We start from the raw sequence: 14,981 nt of genomic DNA, 5'->3' as shown, positions 1-14,981 counted from the left end.
GAACTGGGAATTTAAAAAGCTCCAATTTGATGCTATTACTGCCAATTTATTCTGATAAAGAAGTTAGCATTGGCATTAAGTTTCCTAATATAAATATCATATTATGATAATGTGACAGATTGGGGAAGTGTGTAACTTCAGTTTAAGTTATATAAGCATGCTAATTTGTTGACCAGACCACACACTAGAAGGTGAAGGGACGACGACGTTTCGGTCCGTCCTGGACCATTCTCAAGTCGATTGTGTGATCGACACATACTCGATTTGAGAATGGTCCAGGACGGACCGAAACGACGTCGTCCCTTCACCTTCTAGTGTGTGGTTTGGTCAACATAATTTAGCCACGTTATTGTGACTCATCGCCTGCACAAGCATGCTAATATCTTCATGTGGGAGCCAGTTGGGGTAGGTTAGGGTGGGAGAGGTCAGTCACGTCTCCCATGCTGAGTTACCCACAAGGTCACCTCGTCCAGCGTTAACAACGTCACTAAACTGACGTACTCAGTTGCTGGAACCTGGGGCCAGATTCATGAAGCATTTACGCAAGTACTTACGAACCTGTACATCTTTCCTCAATCTTTGACGGCTTCGGTTACATTTATTAAACAGTTTACAAGCATGAAAACCTCCCAGTCAACTGTGGCAATTGTTATAAACAGCCTCCTGGTGCTTTGGAGCTCATTAACTGTTTAATAAGTGTAACCAAAGCCGTCAAAAATTGAGGAAAGATGTACAGGTTCGTAAGTGCTTGCGTAACTGCTTCGTGAATCTTGCCCCTGACCTATCCGAAGACCCACGAATAGAAAACGGAATCGCGTCAATTTGGTGTGCATGCTGTGTGACTCTTATTGCTGAAGAAACACTAAACTGGCTGGAATCTAATAACTTTGACACTTAGTCTTAATTAACGCGGTACTGTGACGTTTATTTGGTTCGAAATTAAGTGTATTGTGTGGTCCTGCTGTCAATTTCTGGCCATCGAAGGCTGTTCTTCAAACTTGAGAGCTTACTAGCTACGTTTAATTTGACAAATTAATTAATGTGTGCGGCCCACATCTTGTCACCCAAACTTTGAAAAAAATGCAACACCAGGTAACAGGAATATACCCTCGGTGGGTTTTTAATGTTAATTGTACCCGGTCGCAGCAGTAACTCGCTTTACTGCCTCAGTGTTCAGTTCCGTTCATATATTTTGAACCCCCATATTCATCCTGTGAGTGGTAGTGAACAAGTCTCAAGTGAACATTTTATCAAGTCTATCACATCAACATTAAATAGTTTATAAGGTTGTACTATGGTGAGTGAACCAGCTCGTATCACAGTTCACTGTGTGCAATAATTCACGTTCACCTGGGAATAATACAAAAATTAGACAGATTGTTCCATACATTCACTCTTCTCATGGAATGGAGTATTTTGTGTCAGTCTAAATTGAAAATAGTCTCGAATAAGATCATGCAATCGCATTAGGTTAGATAGCAACTGTAGGTTATCCATTTGTTTACCTGTTGGAGTAAATTATTAAAATGACGTAGAGGAGCGTGTGAGTAGGTTTAGGGGGTAGAAATAGCGTAGGCTGCTCTATCCCTTTGAGAAGTATTGTATTGTCTCCATAAATGTACTTGAACTTAAGCGGGTGTTCACTGGTCGATAAAATGATGATGAAGATGACGTCGTCGTGGCATGTTTGGCAAATGGTGTTTATTGGTTTCTGGACAATTTCAAATAATTAGGTTGCAAGGAAATATTAATGATTGGATGGGAGCTGTGTAAATGAATTCTGAATGGATTTGTTCACTAATTTACTGCGAATTATCGCAGAGTAGTTCTCTCTCTTACAGTGTGAGATGGACTGTTCTCGCCTAATTGTGACTCTCGGGGTTGAGCAGTAGCTGTTGGGTCCTGGCTATTGAAATTGAAATAAGTTTATTGAGGTAAAATACACACAAAGGGATGAGGTAGCTCAAGCTATTCCCACCCCGTTCAGTACATCGTGTTAATACATACATGGACACACAAGGTCCAGGGGCCAGATTCACGAAAGCACTTACGAACCTGTACATCTTTTCTTAATCTTTGGCGGCTTTGTTTACAATTATTAAACAGTTAATGAGCTCCGAAGCACCAGGAGGCTGTTTATAACAATAACAACAGTTGAATGGAGAAGTTTTCATGCTTGTAAACTGTTTAATAAGTGTAACCAAAGCCGTCAAAGATTGAGGAAAGATGTACACGTTCGTAAGTACTTTCGTGAATCTGGCCCCTGGCTATGGTCAAATCATACACCAGGCGGTTCGGCAAAGCCCGTTTTCTGGTTGTCAAACCGAATATCCAGAATTAGTTTAGGCCAGGCTGTGTTAGGCTCAATTGAGTTAAGTTGGGTAAGTTTTAAAAACCCGTTGGGCTGCTGATGTCCTGTGTTCAATGTAACTTGTCTTTGGTCCTGCCTCTCAACCTTCAATAGTGTGTAGGTTCCTATTGGGTTCTAACTAATATTTTTGTATTAACACATTTAGGTATATCTGAATCTGTGCAGCTACCCTAGACTATATGAAGGGGAGTATAGAGTGTGTCAAGAACTACCTATGTGATGCTAAAAATCCACATCACACAGGATGGTTAGTCATATAAAGGCATGTGGCTCTAAACTCTAGCAAATTTGCCCTTGATCATGTGTAAGCCTAAGGCCGGTCGGCCGAGCGGACAGCACGCTGGACTTGTGATCCTGTGGTCCCGGGTTCTATCCCGGGCGCCGGCGAGAAATAATGGGCAGTGTTTCTTTCACCCTATGCCCCTGTTACCTAGCAGTAAAATAGGTACCCTGGATGTTAGTCAGCTGTCACGGGCTGCTTCCTGGGGGTGGAGGCCTGGTCGAGGACCGGGCCGCGGGGACACTAAAGCCCCGAAATCATCTCAAGATAACCCCAAGAAGGCGTCTGCAACCACACCTTCACTTTTTAATGTACTACACTTGTTTTGTACAGAACTGTGACAGTGCTTAGTATTAACCTGTGTCTCCTTCCTCACGACTCTGTGCCATCAAGTTCCCATGAGAATTGTGAATGTTGATTACATATCACCCCTTAACTCTGCTATCTTCCAGTGACGTGTAACATGATTCCATTAGTATTTCCTCATAACTCATACCTCTCACCTCTGGTACTTGTCTGGTGCCATGCCACTGGGCTTTCTCCATCTTAGCTTTGTGTTTGACAAAATAAGGACAATCGCAGGCGCCCTTATATCACAGAATTAGTCTGCCATAAGTAGCATATAAGGTCTTGAATAATTCCTTGCTCAGATTTCTAAAGGCATTTCTCACGGTGGCCAACCGAGCATGCGTCCCAGAAGATATATGCCTTTGATGTGAGCATCGGGGTGAGAGGTGCGGTGTGATAACCCCAAGTCCTTCTCTCTGCCTAATTCTTGAAGGGTTACAACTCTCGTTTGGTGATAAGACTGCAATTACTTTCTGGGGGTTTTCATTAGCAGGTTGAGAGGAGTTAGTGCCAGCGTGACCTTGTGTGGGTGCCAGTCAGTGCCCCGGTGAATACCCTCTCAAGGTCACACTGATTCTCACCCCTGCAGAAATAGTCTGGGAGTGTGCGTGTTGCTCCCTGCAGCCTTGCCAGACTCCTGCTGCACTTGTCTCGCCTACCTGCTCTCCCGCCCGCCCTGCTGCCCGCCCGTCCGCCTTGCTGCCCGCTGCCCTGCCGCCCGCCCTGCTCCCCGCCCTCCTGCCGGCCCGCCCCTGCTGCCCGCTCGCCCTGCCGCCGGCCCGTCCTGCCGCCGGCCCGCCCTGCCGCTCGCCCTGCCGCTCGCCCTGCTGCCGGCCCTGCTGCTCGCCCTGCTGCCGGCCCTGCTGCCCGCCCTGCCGCTCGCCCTGCTGCCCGCCCTGCCGCTCGCCCTGCCGCTCGCCCTGCTGCCCGCCCTCCTGCTCGCCATGCTGCCTGCCCTCTCCTGCTAACTTTCCTTCGGCAGACGTCATGAAGTCTTGTCCACCCACATACCTGCTCTCTCTTCTGTCCACCTTTCTGCTCTGTTTTGTAGCAGGCAGCTAAGATGAAGACAAGTAGCTGCAACAGCAGGGCAAAAGAGGGTGTAGAAGCAATAGCAGGGAACTGTGAGGAGGAGGAGAAGGAAGAAGAAGAAGGAACTTGGATAGCGTGAGCCAGGGAGAGTGTTCACTGTCAAGGTCTCTGGTGGACCACACGCGAGCGCCAGGAGCAGGGGGGGGGGCGGGGAAGGGGGAGGGGGAGGGCTGAGACGGTCTTCAAATATCATGTGCACAACCGTCTTGACCAGCTCTCTTACACCTCTTGCCCAACCATTTCCCCCTCTCCCTCGTGACTCGAATATCTCACCACTCCTGTCAATAGTATCCCATTTCTCTACCCTATTACTTTTATTTCTATACCATGAGGGCAAAACATCCCCCCCATTGCAAGTGTTGCAATGGTGTTGCAATAATATTGCAACATTGCAATGGTGAAAGTCGGCTCGCAACTGGCGTCGTGGGATCCATTCTCTGGCAGGACAAGAGTTTTGGGTAATTTTCCTTAAACCTAATACCTTTGTTCACCTGTCTTTTCCATTGATTTGTTTCCTGTCACCTCACCCAAAAAATTTGTATCCTATGACGTCTCCCAAAAACACATATAAGCATGAAACGGAGTACATAAAAATTAGTCTTTGATAATGTGAGAAGTCTTGCGAAACCCTTCTAGGCGTCAGACCATAAATAAAAATGTGAAAATGAACTTTGGAGAGTTAATTTTTCAATTACCCTCGCTGGAGAACAGAGCCCGAGTTGTCAAGTGCTGGGCGATTTGATGATAATCTGTAGCGCCATACCCGATCAGACACACCTGCAATGTCCAGTGCAGCCACACAGCTCATCTTACATTCATCCAGTGACTGACGGGGCTGTGTGGACACGCTCAACACATCGGCGGCTGAGTCACCTTTCTGGTTACTATATTAGAGAGCCCACGCAGGGGACACTCCTTGGGACAGGTGAGAGTCCCACGGGGGAGACCGGCTGGGACACACGTTGGGACGTTCACGGGGACGCCAACTGTATGTAGGACATCCGCGGTTACACCTGAGGGACAGCAAAACCACCCAGGTCTCACCTTGTCCCGCAACTCTGGCAGTAAGACAAGGCGTTAACAAAACACGGTGTAATTGGGCCCATCCAAAGCAAAAAGTTGTGTATTGTATAAAATTGTAGTGTATTCTGGCTATTAGATCTTGGGTGCTGAAACCACTACCTCCATGTAAACAACCACATCATCACCATTATAAGTTATCACCATTATCCTAGTATCAACCCCTCCTCGGGCTAGGCTCGTTAAAGCGGCGCCCGACTCCTAAGAAGCATTCATCAATTTTAACGTCTCGTTATTAACTGTTTTCTCGTGTATAAATGAATATTATATATTAGAGTACTATGTATAGCTAGGTGTAGGTGTGGTTACGGTAGGTGTTAAGTTGTGTTGGCTATTATTATTATTATTTTTAGTACAGTTTCGTAGCTGATGCTACGTTCATTCCATCCAGCGTCTGACCTTAAAGATGCCTTCATAAATTTTTAACATGCTGTTCATTCAAAATATGAATATTCTCAAAAATATATTAATATTATTATATATTAGCACATTGCGCATATTTAGGCGTAGGTTAGGTTAGACGTTTAGGTTCATTTGGCAGTTATTTGTATTTGTAGTACGTGGGTGAAGCATTTACAGCGTTGTGGCTCGAAGAGATTCGTTCAGCGAAGCACTTTTCGAGAGATGTTCGAACGTCATCAGTTGAATCGTGAATAAAGCGTTTTTCTTTCATAACAACGGGGGCTTCGTGGCTGTTAGTAATGACTATTAACCTCTATTACACACAGAAATCACAATTGCGTGATACAAACAAACAAATCCACAAGGGCCGTGACGAGGATTCGAACATGCGTCCGAGAGCATCCCAGACGCTGCCGTAATCGACTGAGTTACGATATGGTCTATTAACCTCTTTTGAGGATAGGCTGCCTAGTCTGCTACAGTCCGCACTTTGTTCATTTGCTAATCGACAAGTCAAGCCTGGCCTCAGGCCGGGCTTGACTTGTAGAATAACTCCCAGAACCCCATCAAGCAGGTACAGTATCGTGTTGGAAGCTATAACCAGAAACATGCATCATTTACTTCCAGACTCAACTCCTTTAATCAAGGTAACCAAAACACTTTACCTAACCTCATCTAGGCCTAACTAATCATTTTCCCACAACAAATAATAATATTTATATTTAATAAAGTACTCTTAACTTCTTATTTCAGAGAATTCAAAAAATTTATTGTCAGTCAGCTGCTGGCAGATATATATTAGTAAAACGGGAAGGGAGTACCACCTCTGGCTGGAAGAAGGGGGACCCATAGCCTCGGAGGAAACCACACATAACGCATTGGAGGGAATGTAGGTCACCTCCAATACAGTTTCTGTGTGCTTTTCTCCTAATCCTTAGTAAAACTTAGTAAAATCCTCCTTTCTTAGTAAAACACTGACTTTGGTGATAGTATTTGCACTATTGGCTCGGGCGGGGGGATGTGTTGTTATATCTACACGCTACAGCTACACCACCAGCAGATAGGAAGATAACCAGAAATCCCACTGATTTCAATGGTTACGAAAGGCACTGATATGCCAGATCAATCTTGGTATCTCTCCAAGCATCTCGGGTACAGTGATAACGTACTACATCTGGCAGGTCCTGTTATCTTCCTCAAGTGTTATCTAAAACACAGGTTGGCAACACATGTCAGGTTAACTGATATGTACACCTGAACACACAATATCAGAATATTACATGCTTGGAGTCGAAGATTAGTCTCGGATCTTACTGCAGTCGGCTTATAATCGACCTCGATTCTCGGGCTTGGGGAGTAGAAGAACTCCCAGAACCCCATCAACCAGGTATCTCGGATCTTCTCCTTGACGTTATCTTGAGATGATTTCGGGACTTACCGTCCCCGCGGCCCGGTCCTCGACCAGGCCTCCTTTTTGATAACACCCCCCCCCCCAGGAAGCAGCCCGTAGCAGCTGTCTAACTTCCAAGTACCTATTTACTGTTAGGTGAACAGGTGCATCAGGATGAAAGAAACTACCCATTTGTTTCCGCCTCCGCCGGGATCGAACGCAGAACCTTAGGACTACGAATCCCGACCGCTGTTCAAGCTAAATAAGTGTAGATTCAATTCCCTTTAGATCTCAAAGACCACGATAAACTTAATGTCTCGTATAGGCTTGCGCCAAATCAAGATTTGCGTCAGATTTAGCTCTGCGCCTCTCAGAAAACTTATATGCGGAGTTCAATTACGATTTAAGACGTTTATCAAAACTTCCAGATGATTTTGAGGAGCAGGGTAGTATAAATGATGAATCAGCACTTCATCTCATGTATTTCACCCTAGCAGACTAACACCCTGTTACCTAGCAGTAAAATAGGTACCTAGGTGTTTGTCTGCTGTCACGGGCTGCTTCCTGGGGGTGGAGGTCTGGTCGAGGACCGGGCCGCGGGGACACTAAAAGCCCCAAAATCATCTCAAGATAACCTCAAGTATAAATAAACACATGGAGAAAGCGATGCGAACAGTACATTAAAATGTTTCTAACATTGATTATAAGCTGCAAGTATACTAGGCTGCTGGCCAAGGATTATAGGCTGCAAGTATACTAGGCTGCTGGCCAAGGATTATAGGCTGCAAGTATACTAGGCTGCTGGCCAAGGATTATAGGCTGCAAGTATACTAGGCTGCTGGCCAAGGATTATAAGCTGCAAGTATACTAGGCTGCTGGCCAAGGATTATAGGCTGCAAGTATACTAGGCTACTGGACTAGGATTATACTGGAAATACATTTTACTGCTTGACAAGGATTATACTAGAAGTATACTAGGCTACTGGACTAGGACTAGGCTACAGAAGTGGCTATTCGGGTTCTACGGAGATCTCAATCACTTGAAATATATATAATTGGGTAAAATACTGCGATAATATATTCCGCATTGTAATTTTATTTAACCTTTCATAGAAAGGGCCATACATATCATACAATAAATGCTATATAGTTGTATTCTTATTAATAAGAAAACGTCTGAATCTGTTATTGTATCTCCAGTTTGCATATGCAAATCAATAATTTACGATCTATATGATGATTCAACCCTATCAACTATTTACACACGTGTGCGTGACAAAGATTTTTTGAATTCTCAGCATGAGTTGTGTACACTAGATCATCAGAGATTGGAACAATTACCCAATCATCACCAGCATCACCTGAGATATATAATATACAACAAATAATGTTTTTTTTTTTGCATAATATTTGGTTATGTCTTGCTCTAAATCCAGTACCTGGCAGGCACATTATCCAAGTGGTGTTGATTCTGTGTTGAATTGGCGTAGATTGGCGTAGAGCTTTGAACCGCATGGAGCTGCGAGGCTGGATACAAGGTTCACACACACAATGTCATCAATGTGGGTTTCGTGTGACAGGTAAACTTACAATGATCTATCAAGATGGGCCAGAGAATGCCACGTGCAACAGCCTAGTGAATGGGGGGGAATCTGATCACGTTCTGACTGGTTTAAACAAGCATGCTGGAGGAGCCGAAACAGTCGTATCTCATACATCCTAGCGAATGGGGAAATCAGATCACGTTCTGACTGGTTTATGTTGGCGGCCATGAAGGTCAGACTGAACACGTGAGAACATCATTGTAGAGGTAAGCTCTAAGATAGTTGCAAGCCCAGGTTCCCAGCCGGTAACTGCGAGCCTGTGTTGTATTTATCTCTAGTTATAACCCACTTATTTTATTTATCAAATACCTTGTTATATGTTTGTTATATCACGGTGTATGTATGATGTGTTCTCAGCTGGTGAGTTAATACGAAAGACTGGCGAGACACGATAACAGCCATATATGTTGCGAGATTAGTTCAATTCTTCAATTATGAAGATCTTGATTGATGACACATGACTCCATTAACATGCAAGCGAGAGTATGATTGACAGAGACATACACATGAGCACCAGGAACAACAGAAGTAGGCCTACTGGTCCCCACCAGGCAGTAGGCTACTGGCCCATGGGTGTACTTACACCTAGTTATATCCAAATATACCCCCATATATCCAAACATTTTTCTTTTAAAGTTTCCAGCATATATTCACCTCAGTGACTATTTAGCAATGTCTTCCAGCCATGATATGTTACCAATGCTTTCCCCACATCCTTTTAAAATGGGAAATTGTCCAGTGTTAATTTGTGTTTGAAGCGGTGTATTTTTTATTTGATATGTTTTAGCAATTCTTGTGTATCATTTACCTCTGCGGCTCTCAGAAAACTGCAATTTGATTGATGTTATTATGTCAACTCTGGGGACACCCTGGCGCTCTCCTTGTCATCGGTCAAGGAGGGACCTCGTAGCCTGGTGGATAGCGCGCAGAACTCGTAATTCTGTGGCGCGGGTTCGATTCCCGCACGAGGCAGAAACAAATGGGCAAAGATTCTTTCACCCTGAATGCCCCTGTTACCTAGCAGTAAATAGGTACCTGGGTGTTAGTCAGCTGTCACGGGCTAGCAACCAGGAGGCCTGGTCGACGACCGGGCCGCGGGGACACTAAAGCCCCGAAATCATCTCAAGATAACCTCAAGATATGCTGTTCAAAAATGTAATTTATATATATTTTTGTTTTAATGTGCCTGATCATTAATACATTATACACATTTGCAATGTAAATATTATATTTAATATTATGTTTGCCCGAAACGCTTTGCGTAATAGTGGCTTCATTCAACAAAGCGACAGGAGCCGTGATGAGGGCTCGAACCTATGTGCTAGGTGTTCCCAGATGCACGCTCTAGTCGACTGCGCCACGATATGGTAAAATAATTGCAACCTGGGTTACTACTGTAGTGGACCAACCAGGTTGTAGTGGATATGTGGGCCTGCAGGCCGCTCCAAGCAACAGCCCGTTGGACCAAGTTATCACAAGTCGAACACTATTGTGAGTGTTCTGGCGGGTCTATTGTGAATGTTGTGGTGGAAACGGGTGTGATTGTAATAATGAGCCCTCCTTACCCCCTTACCTGTTACCTAGCAGTAAAATAGGTACCTGGGTGTTAGTCAGCTGTCACGGGCTGCTTCCTGGGGGTGGAGGCCTGGTCGAGGACCGGGCCGCGGGGACACTAAAGCCCCGAATTCATCTCAAGATAACCCGTGTTGTAGAGGAAGGCTATAGTGTTGTGCACAACACCAAGACATGACACCATCATGTCTTGGTGTTGTGACGGCTCCAGTCACCCACTCCCCCTCGGTAAATGATTTACTCCTGGATGCTCTTGTCTGAACCCTCAAGTGCATTTGAAGAGATAGATTGGGGGTTAGGTTTATCATATTTATTTATCCTGGCCTTAGCAAGAATGTCGATTCTGTTCCGGTGAGGAGCTGAAGAGATGAAGCATTGAAGAGATGAAGCATTGAAGAGATGAAGCAGTTAACTAGTATGAGGCGCCATTGACGGGTAGCAAGCGGAGAATATGTGTTATTAATTTCAAACCAACAACACACACGAATGGGGGGTTCTCTAAGGCTGTGTTCTGTGATCTTTACTATTCAAAATATATACATATAAACGCTCTTCTTCCTGGGTTGAGCATCAGACAATTCTTAAAATAAACTTAGAGTGGGATACTGATGTAAATGTAAAGTACCAATACTAATAATAGAGTAATAATGTTTGGAGTGCGATGTGAGGTGGCCGCGGGCGGCAAGTGAAGCAAAACACTCCAGCTGATTATCACAACTCATAAACCCAAGTGGATGTGAGTTGTAGCCTTGAGGGCCTTGTTATTCTAGGGAGCTAAAAGGGTAGTGCTTGAGTACCGTTGCCGGCAACTGCAGCTGACGGAGCAGGAACAACACCTCCAACAATAATATGAACCCAGGGCCAAGGTCCTCACGGCCGAGCGGACAGCGCTCGGTAGTTGTAGGCCACAGGGGCCCGCGTTCGATCCCGGACGAGGCAAAAAACAAATGGGCAGTTTCTTTCATCTGATGCCTCTGTTTACCTTGCAGTAAATAGGTACCTAGGAGACAGACAACTGCTACTGGCTGCATCCTGGTGATGAGTCTGTGAAAGAAAAATATACGTAGGATATGATTAGTGAAAATTAGATCGTGAGTCGGTATATTAGACACCCAAGAGTTAAAAATGCGGGGCCCGAGAACTAACAGCTAAATTGATCCTGCAGCACGAAGAATAAATGAAATAGAGACATAAGAATGAGTCGAAGTCAAACTAGAGGACATCCATCTTGATCGATAGTGCTATCTTTGCGTATCGAGAAGTGGTATTGTCGGCCACCTACTGCTGTCTCGCCCACCACCCTCAGTCGCCACCACTGCCCTGGGCGTTCTCTACCTAGGCCTCCTAACTCTTGTACCCCCCATCCCCACCCTCACTGGCGTAAGAAACCTTCCACCTGGTCTCCCATAACCCCCCTTGACCTCCTAGCAAAGTGCTCGCTTGGAATTGTTATCACTGGTAGCCCCGGCCTGACACGACAGCCCTCGACCATGGGTTCTGCTTGCTGCAAGGAGGACTCTGCCCCACCCACGCCACACTCGCTCACAGCTCAGGGCCTCGTGCAGAATCAACCCCAGTCTCGAGCTCTGCACCCCAGGTAGGTCCTGTGACGAGCACAGCCAGACGGGGTTGTAGACGTTGGGGTGTCATGGGATACTGAAGAGGGTATGGTTGTTATGGTCACGGAGGTGGACGGATTGTGGTTGTTGTGGTTGTAGGATGGGGGAGGTGGTGATGGGACAGACCCAGCAGCGTCAAACCAATATGACCCAGCCTTCCTTGCACAAAGGTGACGACAACCTTTAAGTCACGTCTCTCTGATCTTTAGTCTCGATCCTCCCTGCACGTTCCTCGTGCTGCTCTCACGTTCTTCTTGATCATTCCACGTTCCTTTGATTCTCTTACGTTTTTTGACCACACCGCATTCTTTTTTTATCCACCTTTGTTCTTGATCTTCCAACGTACCTCTTGATCTTCCAATGTTCCCCTTGATCCTTCCAACGTACCTCTTGATCTTCCAATGTTCCCCTTGATCCTCCAACGTACCTCTTGCCCACATCTCCACACACACACCTTGCCCATCCCACAGATCACTTGCCCCTCCCCCAGTGGTCTTGGGTCTCGGTGCCAGGCTCCTCCGACAGTTTTTTGGCGCCGAAAATAATATGGCACCTGCTGCTGCAACGAGGGGGGGGGGGGGAGTGGGGGGAGCATGGGGGGAGGATCAAGTGGGAGAACTGTTGCTGGGGTGTGCCTCTCCTCCCTCCCTCCCCCCTCTACCCCCACACTCTCGTGCGTGCGTGTGTGGGTACCCACCTTCACCCTTCCTTGGTATTATTGATTTTCACTACAGTATTTGACCCCTGGCTTCTGACCCTTCTCTGACCTTGACCTGGTAGAATTGACCTGTGGGGGGCTTGGCGAGAAGGCCTGTCACCCATTGTGGCTACGGGTGGTCCTTAACGTGTTTATAAATGTTGCCCCGAAGAATGAGTTTATGGGAGAGCGTCAGTCATCTTGCAAGTGAAGGCACCTACATAGAGGCGTGTACAATATATCTCCCGCCCGCCACCACAACAGGAGGAAAGCTGGCCGGGTCGTTTCTTGTCGTGGTCACCCTGCTCAACACCTGCCTCTCCCCTCTCCCTCCTCTCAATGTTCTGCTTCCTGTGTATAATGCTTCCTGTGGCAGGATGGGTATAATACACGAGATGTATGTGACGAGTGAGCTCAATAGTTGGACTCTGAATATCTCTCGTAAACGTTGTATGAGAGAGTCGGATTTGATGTCCAAAGAGCTGGGAAAGGATTGGGGAGGCAGAGGGATGGGTTGGGAAGGTGAAATTCTGGAAAAAAGTATTTGGGTGTGGAGAGAGGAGGCTTGAAAGTTGGGTGGTGGCCTGTCCACCCTGGGTTGGCATGAGGTGTGGGTCACTTGTTTGGTGAGTTAGTTTGGGTGTGTGTTGTGTAGAGTTGTTATGAGCGACGGTGATGCGTGTGTACGCTGCCACCAGCCCGCTGTGGAGGCTTATTAATGACTCCGTCCTGCTGGCGAGTGACGTACGACCGTCGTGATGGGATTAAACTGCACGCGGCGCTGTCAAAATGAAACCCAATATAGCGGGGAGGATGTGTGGTTGTGCGGTATTTGGTCAGCGGCGGGATCTTGGCAGGTGGCAGCCTGCACAAATTGTGCAGATTGCGAAAGTGTGGAGGAAGACGAGCAGCAGCAGCAGCAGCGGCGGCGGCAGGGTCTCCAAAATAATGTTAACAGCTGCGACGAAGGAAATAAAAGTACCCACGCGTTTCCCTTACAGAAAAACAAAAAACAAATGAATAGTTGAAATGCTTGGTCACTGGCATGTAGGAGGACCTCGTTTACTACTAGTGAATTGTACTACAGTGACGCCAGCTTACCTTTCACTCCATCCCAGTAAATATATGTAACTAAGTCAAAAAAAATAGACCTATCTCTTGTGTGCGACAGTTCGCACATATACCAACCTCAGACGACCACATACGAGCCAGTTTAAACTAGCACTTCCATCTGTATAGCCCATGTGGGCTATATATGTATACCCCATATGGGCTATATATGTTCATCCAGAGGGAGGCCCAACCATCTGGTTTGGACGGTTGAGCGACGGTAACGCTTCATGCAGGACGGCGTTCAATCCCCGACCGTCCAAGTGGTTGGGCACCATTCCTTCTTCCCAACCGTCCCATCCCAAATCTGTATTCTGATCCCTTCCAAGTGCTATATAGTCGTAATGGCTTGGCGCTTACCCCCTGATAAGTCCCTCCCTCATCCAGGGAGACAGACAGGTCACGACCTCTCTGTAGGGTGCAGTCGCACCTCCACAGATCTCCAGTATCAGCTAATGATACTGGTAATGGCTCCAAAGGGCCACCACTTACGGGCTATTCATGCCCGTGCCACCTTTTGGGTGGCTTAATCTTCATCAATCATCAATGAGAGAGACGAGCAGAATTAAGAATGAAGCATCACTGGTAAGTGGGTATGCTGTGTGCCTTGCCTATACCAATTTTGGTGTTAATACTCCGTAAAAAATAAAGAAAATTTCTGGAGGCCTGTTGGCCCATGCTAGCCGGCATCTATTTATACACCCCCGCACCCAACGTCCGAGCAACCTTCGGGACTTTGGACAATGGAGCCTTCCGGGTACTAAACACAATTCTTTACAAGAATATAAGAACTCTTGTATATACAAACAAAACAAAAACAACAATCTGTGAGACCCTTTCTTGAGTACACAGCCCCAGCTTGGAATCCCATACTACTTGAAAAGTACAACGCAAAACCTGGAAGAATCCAGAGACGTGAAATAAGGCTCAATCCTGAGCCTAGGGGCTTGAGGTATGAGGAAAGACTCATGCCTCATCACCTGGACCTCATCATACTGAAGGAGGGGAAGGAACTCAGGGCACATAGTGACAACATTATGAGGGGCATTGATAAAGTAGGCAAAGAAACGGTTCAAAGTGAGGAACAGCAGAACGAGGTAGCATATACTTCTATGGAAACTATTGCAATGAGGCAAAGATATTAGAGAGAACATCGTCAGCATGAGAGCTGTAACTACGAGCAATGTGTTTGTTCCAACCACTTCTTCATCTAACTCTACATGCAAAGTAATCATGACTAGGAGAGAGAGAGAGAGAAGTCATCATTACATTAAACTACTAAAAGTTTGAAAATCGGGGCTTAGTAATTGATTAATATTGTTTCTCCCTCTTCCTTATCCATTTTTATTATTTGCTAAACAATTTATATCACTTATTTGGTATATTCTGATAATAATTCCATTTATACGTTCATCC

At 45.9% G+C, this 14,981-nt stretch overlaps 1 protein-coding gene and 1 long non-coding RNA gene across 8 annotated transcripts in view; one reads left to right on the top strand and one right to left on the bottom strand.

Moving 5' to 3' along the window:
* The window catches only part of LOC123753162 (arginine kinase Pro c 2.0101-like), a 94,271-nt gene that overhangs the window by 47,683 nt on the left and 31,607 nt on the right, over positions 1 to 14,981 (top strand). Inside the window, exon 1 of one of the 7 annotated variants that reach the window (XM_069310451.1) lies at positions 11,615 to 11,736. The exons of the other annotated variants lie outside the window; for them this stretch is intronic. Within the exon in view, the coding sequence (XP_069166552.1) occupies positions 11,630 to 11,736 (107 nt within the window). The 5' untranslated portion in view covers positions 11,615 to 11,629. Of the gene's footprint in view, positions 1 to 11,614; positions 11,737 to 14,981 lie in introns of those variants that run through there. 7 annotated transcript variants of the gene reach the window in all.
* The window catches only part of LOC138355455 (uncharacterized), a 92,910-nt gene that overhangs the window by 50,525 nt on the left and 27,404 nt on the right, over positions 1 to 14,981 (bottom strand). The window lies entirely within an intron of this gene.

Source organism: Procambarus clarkii, chromosome 67 (assembly GCF_040958095.1).
Source record: "Procambarus clarkii isolate CNS0578487 chromosome 67, FALCON_Pclarkii_2.0, whole genome shotgun sequence".
In the NCBI taxonomy this organism is placed as follows: domain Eukaryota; kingdom Metazoa; phylum Arthropoda; class Malacostraca; order Decapoda; family Cambaridae; genus Procambarus; species Procambarus clarkii.
This window is presented reverse-complemented; position numbering and strand designations above follow the sequence as displayed.